Source organism: Teleopsis dalmanni, chromosome 2, assembly GCF_002237135.1.
Source record: "Teleopsis dalmanni isolate 2A chromosome 2, ASM223713v2, whole genome shotgun sequence".
Taxonomy (NCBI): domain Eukaryota; kingdom Metazoa; phylum Arthropoda; class Insecta; order Diptera; family Diopsidae; genus Teleopsis; species Teleopsis dalmanni.
Genome location: NC_051847.1, coordinates 81,692,499 through 81,706,187, shown reverse-complemented (window position 1 = coordinate 81,706,187; position 13,689 = coordinate 81,692,499). Strand labels below are relative to the sequence as shown.

General features: G+C 29.2%; 1 protein-coding gene across 1 annotated transcript; it reads left to right on the top strand.

Annotated features, from left to right (window-relative positions):
• The first annotated feature begins 6,996 nt into the window (after positions 1-6,996).
• Positions 6,997-13,264, top strand: LOC119686340 (endoplasmic reticulum metallopeptidase 1-like). Its single transcript, XM_038100901.1, has 13 exons — positions 6,997-7,082; positions 7,148-7,682; positions 7,770-7,944; positions 8,025-8,109; positions 10,704-10,824; positions 10,886-11,040; positions 11,109-11,492; positions 11,549-11,729; positions 11,795-11,979; positions 12,043-12,186; positions 12,338-12,440; positions 12,507-12,901; positions 13,010-13,264. The coding sequence occupies exons 1-13, from the start codon at positions 7,062-7,064 to the stop codon at positions 13,175-13,177; spliced, it is 2,652 nt and encodes an 883-aa protein (XP_037956829.1). The 5' UTR covers positions 6,997-7,061; the 3' UTR covers positions 13,178-13,264.
• Positions 13,265-13,689: the final 425 nt, after the last annotated feature.

Here is a 13,689-nt window from a genome sequence, read left to right as displayed (position 1 = left end):
AGATATGAGTTAGGAAAAGATTTCCGTCATCGATAAATTAAAGACCTGAAATCATAACTGAGTCATTATGGCATGAACTCTGTGCTGTTTTTAAAAATAAACTTAGGTTTAAGGTTTCAAAGTTTTTCAATCCAGAAGAGAACCTAGTAAAAAGAATAGTACTGAAAGTAACTATATTTAATTAATTCAATTATTCTATAACTGGTTTAAGAGTTAAATTAACAAAACTCCAAGTCAGAAGTGCAAGTAAAATATGGTTTTGGATACTGGCTTTAGCTTCATATAATAACATTTTGTAGTAATTCACTACTGTTTCAGAACCTCTTTTAAAAATAGTTTCTATTAAGACAATAGTTTATGTTAATTACAAAAAATGTCAAGTATTAGGATAGCGACTGGAAATCTTTAAAACTATACTATTAAATCGGGTTACTATATCTGTGATTTAATATTTGAATGAAGAAGGGAGAATGCTTCATCTTATAGAAATAGAAAAGGGGATCAAATGGGTCAATGAGAAAAATTTGAACTTATTCAATATGCAGAATATCAGTATAGAGATTGTGGTATGTGGTTATGTCTTCATGATGGAGACAACAGGTATTTATTTAATCTCTCTTTAATATAGGGTATGGTTGAGGATTCATGTTAGAAATACACTTTGTTGTGCTATTTATATTATTTTAGAAGAAATGATTCAGTATGGTATTTATATTAAAAGAATTCAAATAACGTTGAGCTTTTCAATAGGAACTTAATCCAATTAATATAACTTTAGATAATTTGTATGTCTGATTTGTAGTTGAAAATAAAAAAAAACGATACAACGATACATGTGATTAATATGAATAATGAATTAGTTATTAAAGAAAGTCGAATATCGGAGCAGTTTTAAATTTTTAATGTGTTTTAAAGCTAACAAAGACGAATCAATAAAATAGAATGATGTAACAACTTACCTAGACCCAAGAGAGGATATTTTTACATTTGAACACATGTATAATGGAAAGATTATATTAGTAAATAGTTTATAATACTTGCTATGAAAGAAATACTACTCAATAGTGGTAGTGTGAGTAATATCAACTTACAAAACATTATTGCAATCTCTAAGTTTTAAAATATAGAAGTAATTAAAATAAAGGACATGGGTGACAAGAAATGTACTAGTCAGTTGCTGCAACCAAAGCAAAACCTACTCAGCAATCGGTGCTTAGAGTTCACTTTCTAATAGCAACAAATGGCATGAGACTAAGTCTACCCAACAATACAGTGGTTGTAGCTCTAAAGAGTAGGATGAATCCGTCAACGTTCATCTTTGGCCAATATAAGTTTAATAATCTAAGGGGCTTTTTTTCATATCGACCTGACAGAGTTGGCATTCTATAAAATCAGGGACTTGGTCATGTTTATAGACTTGTCAGGTAGACCAATATTACACACTGCAGTTTAGAAATGTATATGAAGGTCCCTTAAAATAGAGAGAAGAGATTTTTTACTTATTTACAAATAGAATAAAAATATATTTTAGGTGAAGAGTCTTACTTATCTAAAAATCGTTTTTATATATAAATGAATAATCGAAAAACTGGGTAAAAATGTATAAAAATTAGTTTGTTAGTTAAGTCATAAAATCAAAACAGAACATATGTGGACTAATTAAAATGCCATTGCTATTGAAATGATAAGATCCTACTATAAATGAGTAATTAGAGTTTGGATGGCTTTGTTGATACTCGGACGATTTCACGAATTTTATAAGCTGGAGTAGATATGATAGAACTTAATGAAAACAGTTATAGGCTAATGGGTCACTATTACGTCCCAGTTGATGAGAAAAGACAAATCTTCAAATACATATAAATCCTTTATTATTTTTGTTTTTTTATTTTTGTTTATTAGAAATAGTCTCTTTCCGAGTTAACGCAATTCTGAAAAGTAATTTGTTATAAATTTGAACATTTGCAATATCATATATATCGGTTGTAATTGCCTTTTGTATTCTGGCAGAGACATTTTGGATGACCGAGATGGGATCAAAACGATTTCTTCTTATCATCAAGTTTGAAATATTTAATGTATTAAATATATATATTAAGATCTAACTTTGGATCAGTATTTTTAATTATATTTTTTTTATCTCATAGAATCAATTTGCAATATTTGAATAACTAAAATCACCGACATGAAAGTATAGTTTGATTTTGTATGTTCCTTTGGGTTTTACTTTTAAATTGATACAATAATCGTGACGAAGAATTTATAATTCAACCTAATAAAAATATAAATTAAGAAATTATACACAAACTCAAAGTGTAAGGTTCAAATTTTAATGTTCACTTTGAAAGTGTAATAAAAATATTATAGACCAAAACTGAAGCATCTGCGTGTGGGGTAATTAGCTCCTTTTGAACAATTAAATCTTTATTAAGTTCTATTAATTATAAACTGATAACATAAATCAAATATTGATAAAAAAAATCAAATTAAACCCCATGAGAATAAACAAAGTCGGCAAAAAGTACGGCACTTTTATTAATTTTCAATTATATAGTTTTTATTTTTTAATGATATAAGATATAATATTTTTATTGTTCTCGGTAAACAATCGAGTCTACGCCATAGTATATAGTTAGAATAATATGGTAGGAAAAATCGTTATAATGGTTAATTGGCAAAAAATATTACTATCTTGTTTTCTTTTATTCAATTGCTTTACATTTATAACAACCCATTTATATATATAATAATCCATAAAATAAGAAAAAAAGGAAAATTGCAGTTCCAAGCAGAATAACATAACTGATTTACTTCCTCATAGGATTGAAAACTGAAATAGAAGAAAACAGACTAAATCCATTAAGTACTTCTCTTAATGGTCTCTAGGATAATATAAACCGGTACTGCCAGAGACACATCCAGGGAAGCACCAGAGCGGGATAAACTGTCAGCTTGCTAGTTCTCTTCGATGTTCCTATATCCAGGATGTCAGCGAATCGATTTAGCTCGACTTACCATTCTTTTACTATCTTTCATTTTGCTGTAAATGATTCAAGGGCTTTGAATGCTGCCTGGTTGTCAATTAAAATGACATCACTATATTCGTCCTTGATGTGACTTGCAATTTGCCGATATAATTCTTTTATTGATAAGACTTCAGCCTGAAAAACCGTGATCTCAATAATTAGCATAAGAGAATTGTTTATGTTTTCAGGTATGATCTAACAAAAAGAGGATATATCTAAGACTGTGACTTGCATAACTGGTCACTTGCTATTTGGTAGCCCCGCTATAAAGTTGATAAAAAGGAACTCCCAGTATATCAATTTTATAGAAGTTGTGGATATTAGGAAGAAATTGTTAACAACTCTTCTGCAACTGCGTAGCTATAAATAAGAAAAAACTTCCTAGCCAATGTTTATAGATCATTCACAGAAGTTTTCAGCTCTAAGATTATAAGCATACACTGTTAATTCCACAATTAACAGTTGAGGTCCTGTGTTAAGTAGCGGTTAAACAATAGATAGTAGGATCTAAATGAGTAGGTTGCTCCTGAGATTTTTTTATGTATTCAACTGACTCAAAAGTCAACAAAAGTTGCGAATTTGCTTTTATGCATATATTCAATTCAAAACGTCTTCCTCGAACTGATTAGTTTAATTTCTAGAACCCTGAAAGTCACATGGGACATATCAGTTCCCATATGATTCCATAGTCAAACAAACATGGTGTCACTCGTAGCTGTACCACTTTGGTGTAAGAATACAGTAAACCTTCAAATACATTATGTTAAAATGGTTCCACTGATGTTCTTTTTACCTCATTGGTGGTAACGTAAAGATCCACACTGGTTGGTTAATATATTCCTGTGGTCAGAAATAAGATATCTGTCTGTGATTGTTTTTAATGTTAAGCCTAGTTTAATACTTTAATTATAAACGCAACGAAAAAGTAGCTGACCAGATAAAAGAGGTATAACATATTAACTTTCCATTAACTGGTTCGAACACAGAGTTCCATAATTCTTCTAGAGGATATATATAATAAATTAGAGCGCTTTTGTTTATAAATATTGAACTGGCGCAAGATTAGTACTGGTCCGCTAACAACTGAATTCAGACTAGTTTTAAACTTGTCCATCATTCTATAAGGATCTGGTTTTTTAGGTTTCTTACGTTGCCCAGAGTTCATGACGTGAACTTGTGACTAGGAATTCGATACCATTGCATAATGTTTGCGTCTCCAATTTAATTAAATTGATTATAAATTGATTTGTTTGATTCAAATTTTAGTTTATATATAAGATTCTGAAACAAAACATTAAAAAAAAAATTATTTTCTGTTTAGTCAATTTAATTAGAAATATTTTTGCATTGTTATATGATATTTATATGATATATGACAATTTCTAAATAGATTACCTAGTTATATCTGTAAGAATCTCAACACGAATAGTCGTGGGCTTTCAGAAAGTCGAAATGATTCTCAGACGTCTATTTATGTAACAATACTTTACTATCCATTTAGTTTCTGTTGTAAGTACCTATGTTTCTCAACCAAATAAGTGCAAATAGTTCAGACTTTACACATGTATTAAAAATCCAGGACTGGACTAGCGCAATTAAGCGAATTCCGGTAGTACTTTTTGAATGCGAGTAGTTATGGGTTACCTAGAGTTGATATCTGTTGATTTCATGGGTTATCTAGTTATGGGTTGTTATGGGTTACCTAGTTCTGTTTTATTTATAGTTTTCCGGTCAACTTTATCAGACTCTGATTGCAGATAGGTAAGTTGTTGCATATATTGATTCACTTGAGACACTGAAACTATATCATTTTTAAAATAGATGCTATGTACATCAAAACTCAATATTTAATTATATTGCTTAACCTACTCTGCGAAGACTAATAAATCCTAAAAAAGATATTGGATTCAGTGATAAGTTTTTATTTATAATTAAATTGAGTAAGCAATAATTTTGTAAAAATTATAAAATTAAATGTTTAAAAAATTTTTAAATAAAAACAAAAAAAAGTTATTACACCGAGATCATTGACATTTAAAAAAAGGCAGATCTCCCAAGGTGGTATATAATAAAATTTAAGTAAATATTAGTTTTATATGTTTTATCAACAAATTTTTATTCTTTTATTGTTTCTGCTTTCATTGCAGACGTTTGATAATAGTTTTATTAAATATTAGTACGGTACATAGTTTTTGTTTGTGGTATTTATAGTACATGTAATATAAATGAAGTGCTGAATATACAAAAATATATGCCCTATATTATATTATGGGTTTGCGTAATGGTTTTTCGAGTTATCACAACAGAGCTATTTAACTAACTTTGAAGAATCCCAAATTGGCAGGGGTTTATGAGAATATAATTTAGCACCATCATAACATTCTCTTATGTACCAAAAGCAAATATAGCCTTAAGATTTGATGTTTTAGGAATCGTCAATTGATGTCTTGATATCGTTATAATGGTTGTTTATTTCTGATTTAGTAACTGTATTTCAATTTCATATGTTAAGCAGAACTATCATATATGGCATTATAGGTATATTAGGTTTAAAACTTACTATGTTATGTTATAGATCGTTCAATAACCGCTTAATATACTTAAATTGTAGAAACTTACTATCTAAATGGTGCCGATTTCTCGTATTTAATTTCCATTAGAGATGAGCTTTATTTTTTTCTTTCGTGGATATGTCTATAAATAAAATGCTTGCAACTGGAACAATCGTTGAAAATCTATTACATCTGCGCAAAGTCACTGTAAGGTGTTTTATTTTGTCTGGAGGTATAATAGGACCGAGCTTTTTTGAAAATGACTAAGACCTGTATCAAAGCCGTCAATTCTAATCGTTACAATCAATTATTTTTTGAGTCGTGAAATTAAAGATATAGATATGGAATATATGTGATTTCAATAAGACGGTGTTATATACTATTTTTTGTATGGTTTTTTATGGGGTGTGTTTAAGTGTCATATTTATGTACACAATGCTTAAACTTTAGATGCTTTGAAAATGAACTTCTGTCAAGTAACAGCCGAGATAATACTAGCAATACGACGCAAAGTAATTAAAAATTACATCAAGAAAGGATCCTGTACTGTGTAATGCGCTATTCTATAATTTTTTTTTTGTTAAATTTTATTTGAAATACATTGGGTACAGTTTTCAGTTTTTATAAACTATTTTGTATAAACACAAGAATAAAAATTAAGTTTTAATTATAAATATTCATTTGATCGTAATTATGTGATACGGAAATATATGTTACCACATCGATGAAATATATTCATATAAAGTGTCTCAATAATAGTATATACTTAATTTTTGCTTCCTTACTATTCAACAAAAAAAATGCAATAAACTTTTTATACACAAAGGTCACTAACAATAAATATTAATCACCATTTATACACCTACGAATTTCAGTACAGTGACAACTCCATTAAATGAAAGACATATATCATTCATTAATCATGCAATTTTCTAGTCCCCACATTTTATTTTTTATAAAAAGCACTTTCCCTAAACAGACAGTTCTCTTAATTGGTTAGTATTACTTGTCTCATCGGTGTTCGCTTAAGAAGGCTTTCACTGTATATAGTGCACAACACATCTCTTTATAACTTTTCTTAATAATTTGAAATTCGTAAAGATAACAAAATTTATCTCAAAACTTATTTCTATAGATATCGAATGGTATGGAAAGGGGCTCGAATGGAAATTTTTTAATATGTCAAACGTGCCAACTAAATCTTTTCCCAAACTAACCCATACTTCTTGATTGTTTAAAATTTTTGCCATATCGATTTGACTGGCACTCGTTAATTATGTATCAATAAATTTATAGAATACTTAATAATTACCAATGAAGTAATAAAAATTAATATGTTTTAATATCTCCGATAAAAGGTATAGTAAAATGCAAACTCTATATAAGAAGCGCGAGTATTATATCGAATTCAGTTGTGATTTGTGTGTGGATCTGCGAATTCCATACAAAATATTTTTTAATAGTTTTCTAGAAAAGTGAAAAAATGGGTTCCAGAGAAGAACTTGTAAGAAATAGTGAAAAGTGTTTCTAAATTAATAGTATTAAAAAAAATAAAAATATAAATTTCAGGTGCCCATAACGCAGTGTTCGCACCATAGTCATGCTTCCAAATGTCCAGAAAGTCAAACTGTGCAACAAGCGGATCCTACGGAAAAATTACCATTCCGTTTCGCGCCGACATTTTTGCTTTTTTGGTTTGTGCTTTTAGCTGCTGTCTCAGTGCCTATGTTTTTGCGTTTACCGGAAGGTCTCACACTAGTGGAGGAATATGCACATCCTAATGAATTTATAGCTGAACGCGCACAACGTATACTCTATGATTTGGAACGTATTGGACCTAAAATTGTAGGAACCTATGCGAATGAAAATGTGACATTGCAATTACTTCTAGATGAAGTTGATAAAATCCGTACTGTGATGAACAATGATATGTTTTTGATGGAAGTTGATGTACAACGCGTTTCTGGACAATACATGCATTGGGAAATGATTAATATGTATCAAGGTGTACAGAACTTGGTGGTGAAATTGAGTACACGCAGCTCAACAAGTACGTCTTCTTTATTGATTAATAGTCATTTCGACTCCAAGGCTGGCAGTCCAGGTAAGTGTATTTTATTCTTCAATATTATAATTATAGTTCGTAAGCCTATATATTTTAATAATAAAAATAATTTACTTTTAAATATAGGTACTGGCGATGCTGGCGCTATGGTTGTTGTAATGTTGGAAACTCTACGTGTACTCGCAACGAGTCACGTACCTTTCAAGCATTCCATTATATTCCTTTTTAATGGTGCTGAAGAAACTCCACTACAGGCCTCTCACGGTTTTATAACACAACACAAATGGGCACCGTCTTGCAAGTGAGTTTGTACAATTATTTAATAATACTTATTAAAATTACAAATAAAAATGAATAATGTATTTTATGTTTTTATTTTAGAGCTCTTATAAATTTAGACTCTGCTGGTAGTGGCAATCGAGAACTTTTATTTCAATCTGGACCCAACCATCCTTGGTTAATGAATGTAAGTACTTTAAGTATTTCAATACTTTCTTTAAGTGAAAATTATTAATTATTGGCAAATGTAACTAACAATTTCTATTAACTATAATCAACAATTTATATCTTTTTTTTAATACAATCATTAAACAAAAAAAAATTATAATTTTACGACAAGTCATAAAAGCTAATAATTATTATCGAACATTTTAATATTGAAACAGATTTTGGGGAACGAGGCGTGAGCCTTTTCATGTTTTATAAACATAATGATTTATCAGATAACGTATGCATACGTAACAATGGTATTAAGTGAAAATAATTATTCGATAAAATAACTATAAAATCTGTTGTAAAATTTACTGATTACTGAGAGATAAAATTCATAATACATTTCAAAAAAAAAAGCAGCACATTTCATTTCTTCTAATCAGGAAAATACTTGTAATTTGATTTTGTCGATTATACATTATATTATATATACATTATATATTATTATATTATTATATACATTATACATTATATTGTAAATTAAATTAATAACTCTGTTATTTTCAAGATCCAAGTACCCTAGAAATTAGACTAATGTCTACAATTAGTATATTTTTATACTGCAATCTAGGCAGAGTCAATTGTATATTAGGATATATCATAAAAGTTAGGGTATATTACCAGAGGTAAAATTTTATGTAGTATATATTTTTGCAATTTTAAGAAGACCTTCAAGTAGTTTTATTTCTAAAAGAAAGCTACAAAATGTGTTTGAAGATCTATTCAAACCTGTTTTCAGACCAGAACTTACATGATATAAAAATTAATTAAATTAATCAGATCACAGACATCACCCGTCAGTTTGCAATGGTTTTGAATTAGGTTTAATTTTCTCCAATATTATTTTGTTTATCGGCACTCAAGCATATAGTTGCTAACTTTCTACACAAAACTTTATTTTTATCAGTATTCTCAACCTTCAATTACTTTAATATCCCTTTAACTATATACATCTATATATTTTTTTAGCTATATATACTGAATACCATATAAATCATGTTAGACTGCTTGACTGACTACGCTCATATATAATTAGAACAGAACCAACAGTTGAGTAGCTAAGAATATCTTTTACTCTTCAATATAATTCTCTTATTAGTACGACACAATATTCTGTTTAAAACCACAAACAACGTATTTTCTATATAACTCTCTTTCTTGATTTAAGAAAGGAAAATATGTTATCATATAAGGGGGTTTAGTGGTGTAGGGGTCTGTGTCAATACGCAATATTTACCGAGTTATAGGCTATCAATAAAAGTAACAATCCGAAAAAAAAATTGATTTTTGAATAAAAAATAAGTTAATTAATAAGAACTGGAGAAAAGCAGTTTTCAGTACGTAGTGCTTTTCAAAGGATAATTGTAGCAAAATGGTGAATGATAGAGGAAAACTCTTAGACTAAAAATATTCACAGTATTAAAAGGCATTAACTTACGGAATAAATCCATAAAAATATTTAAATAATTTTGCAATAATTTAGGCAGTTTTTAAAATATATTTCTTACTGCATTTTCTATTCGGTAGCCTTTATTTTAACACCATGTATTTAGGCATATATTGAAAATGGACTCAAACCTTGATGTATAAATGTTATTAAAATTTTAATTATCATTTAAATTCAACATTTTATTATTTTTTTGAATTAATTTCGCAATAATTAAGGCATTAGGCTGTTAATTATTTTGAAAATATATTTTTTACTGTATTTTCTTTTAGGTAGACCCTATTTTGCCACCCTGTATCTAGGCATATGTTGAAAATGGACTTAATGCTTGATGTATAAACGTTATTAAACTTTAATTATCATTTAAATTCAACATTTTATTATTTTTTTTTTAAGAAATTTACTGATAAAGTTACTATAGACTTTCATGTAACAAAGAATATTAGTACTCACGATCTCGAGAAACTAGCTCGGTAACCAAGTAACATAACAAATCGGTAATAACAAAATACAAAATATCGAATATCTTAATATGTGAAACTTTTAAAGAAGTATTTTAATACTATGCTAGCATTTCTTGATTTGATAAAAATCTATTCCTCTTTGCCAACTAAGTAAACTTTTATTAGTCCGTTCATTATTTGGGAGCTTGGGTATAGATGGCTTAAAAGAATAAAGTAGCAGATGAGATTGATTAATATGCTAGATGCAGGTTGCTACATTACGAAGAAAGCGATATACACAAAGCTTTTAAAACTCTGCAACATGTTTTTACGTTGGCATTAAAAGGGAGTGAAAGAGATTTTGGAAGAAGTCTTATTCCTATGTCATGCGTTGCCGCGTACATGCTTAAAATTAGAATTAGAAAACGTCTCAAAAAGAAAGCTGCAAAAACTCCATAGATATGCACTAATTGTCCATATCTTTCTTGATATTGTATACAAATCAACGTAAAGTATTGCTCCATATAGTACCACTGTTCGATAATAGTATCACTGTTCGATAATAATTAGATATTAGGTATTTAAGATTATTATTGGTACTCAAGGAAATTATATGTCAGCATATCCTTTTGGATAAATAACAATAAAAAATTTAAATTTTTTTTACATTTATTATAGACTTACCGCAAACATGTTAAACGCCCATTTGCAACAACAATGGCAGAAGAAGTTTTCCACGCGAATCTTATACCTTCTGATACAGATTTCAGAATTTTCAGAGATTTTGGAAGCTTACCTGGTAAATTTTTTATACACAAATTGTTTATAATGCAAACTTTCTTAATAAAACATTTTTCTAGGTTTGGATTTTGCACATTCTTATAACGGCTACGTCTATCATACTAAGTTCGATACTTTCGATGTTATACCCCGTGGTAACCTTCAACACACTGGTGAGAATTTACTTAGTCTATCCCGTGGCTTTGCTAATGCACCTGAAATGGAAAATCCAGAGGTAGTATAAAAATTAGTTATTTAATAAGATTTATATTTGATTTCTCAATTTCTTAATTAAATTAATAGCTACACTCAAAGGGTCACACAGTTTTCTTCGATGTTATGGGTAAATTTTTCATCTCTTACACCGAAACGCAAGGAAAGATTATAAACCTCTCGGTAGCTGTCGCTGCAATAATACTTGTTGTTATATCTATACTACGAATTGCTACAGCCTCCCGTGCTCCATCATCCGATGTTTGGTCACAATTTTTGTTGATTTTTATGTTACACATTCTAGGTTTCGTCCTAGCTGTTGTACTTCCGATTATTATTGCTACGTTATATGACATGGCTGATCTCTCAATGACTTGGTTCACAAATAAATGGCTTGTCATAGGTCTGTATGTGTGTCCAGCACTTTTTGGTTTAGCTGCGCCTACTGTATTCTACCTAAGCCTTAGTAATAATGTAAGTTAACATAATTTAAATCAAAATTATTTGTGTTAATATTTATCAACTTTTAGCAAAAAATTGCACATTCCTACAAACTACAAATGGTGATGCATGCACATTGTATTTTATTGGCCATCATTTGTATCTTACTTACCTTATATGGTATACGTAGCACTTATTTACCTATGCTGTCATTAGGTTTCTACGTTTGCGCATTACTGCTCAACTTGATAACTACATTACATGATCAGGGTAAACTCAATATATTTTTCATTCATCGGTTAAATAAATTATAATCCTCTTTGCAAATATTTCAGGTTATTCTTGGTCGATACTCTTAATTATAGGACAATTGGCACCATTCTTCTATTTCACATTTTTGATTTATGAGTTATTGTGCACTGTTATTCCTATGACTGGTCGTAATGGTACAGCTATTAATCCCGATCTTTTGATTGGTATCTTAACTTTATTAGGAACAGTGTTATCTATGGGTTTCATTGTAAGTCTCTTAAGTTTTCAATATTTGTTAAGGACTTCCAAAAAATATTGTATATCATTTTAGATACATTTAATAAGTCTTTTCCGTCGTCCAAAGTCAGCTCTATTTTTGTTGATAGGAGTTATGATCATTTTTGTGATTATTTCCTTAACTCCTGTTGGTTTTCCATATCGCGCAAAAACTAGTGTTGGACGGGTGAATTTCTTGGTAAGTAAATGTGATTAAAAATCATACTTGCGAACTATACAAGTTTTGATAAATGTTTTTTTAAGATATTGTATAAAAGCATAACTTAACTTTTATTAATTTTAAATACATTAATACAACTATTGTTTATATTAATATTAATTTCTTCTAGCACGTTCGCCGCGTATTCTACGAATATGATGGTACAGTGAGCAGGAATGAGTCTGGCTATTATTTCGATTTCCAAGATAGACGTATACACTATCCTATTGAAAGTATGACAACAACAATTCAAAAGTCTAATTGATAGTAGTAAAAGTAATATATTAAATATTTTCCAGATGCTCTCGATTTAAGTAAACTAAGGGTTGTTACACAAGATTGTGAAGAGCACATGATGTGTGGTTTCCCTGTATTTAATCATAGATGGGCGAAGGCACGCAATGAAGGCAGATGGTTACCAACAGAACAACCTGTTCACATACCATTCACACCAACCTTAACACTACTTAATCGATCCGTCGATGACGTCGCTAGGAGAGTACGTTATGAGTTCGAGCTAAAGGGTTCAACACATCATAGTCTGTTTGTACAAGCATTGGATGGCGTTACTATAACTGATTGGTCATTCATTAGAAATATGTTGGAACAACCAGATAAATGGCAACCACCTTATCATATCTTCTTTGATTATTGTGCAGATGATACACCATTAAAATTCTATTTTGAATTGAAGGTAAGGAGCAATATTCTTTTATAACTTTTTTAGTCTCAATTCGCATATTTTTTATTTATTTCATTTAATTATAATTTATTAATTATATTATTATTTTATAAATTTTAGAAAACAAGTGGTTCACTTGATGGACCACTCTTCGAACTTGGAGTTTCCACACATTTCGTTAGTTTTGAACATGATCGTGGGGCTGCTGGAGAAGAGTTCATTAGAAGTTTCCCGAATTACATACATGTTATGGAATGGCCCAGTTTATATGAGAGACACATATTCTAATATATATTTGTAATATTAAATAGTGTAATAAATATTAAGTGTATTAAAACAGTATCTGTTTGATTTAAGTATTGAAGTTATAAGTAACGTAGATGTGAATAAGATTATCCACTCAGTTTCACCTATCTTCAATAATTCTAAAATATTAATTTTAAAACATAATATTGCATATTGCTTATATATATTTATTTATAGATTAATTAAATCTTTAAACATTTGAACTGGAATAAAACACTTAGTTACATTACATTTATTATATATATATATATATAGTTATTAAAAAAAAGAACATCGCACTCTATGAATGGCAGGACAGGGATTGCACAGTAGTTTTCTATGACTAAAACAATAACAATATCAATGCATTCGTTGTAAATTCAAAAGAAAAAGTTTATCTAGTTCAAGTGTTATACAATTTTATATATATAATATTTTTATAATAAAATAAAATAAATAATTTTTATATTTAATATTTTACAAGTACGATATGTGTATGTCCCTGACAACCATTC

Coding starts and splice junctions, on each gene's coding strand:
- LOC119686340 (XM_038100901.1), top strand. CDS start 7,062: ATGGGTTCCAGAGAAGAACTT. Junction 7,683..7,769: donor CTCCAAGGCTGGCAGTCCAG/GTAAGTGTATTT, acceptor TTTTAAATATAG/GTACTGGCGATGCTGGCGCT. Junction 11,041..11,108: donor CTGAAATGGAAAATCCAGAG/GTAGTATAAAAA, acceptor TTAAATTAATAG/CTACACTCAAAGGGTCACAC.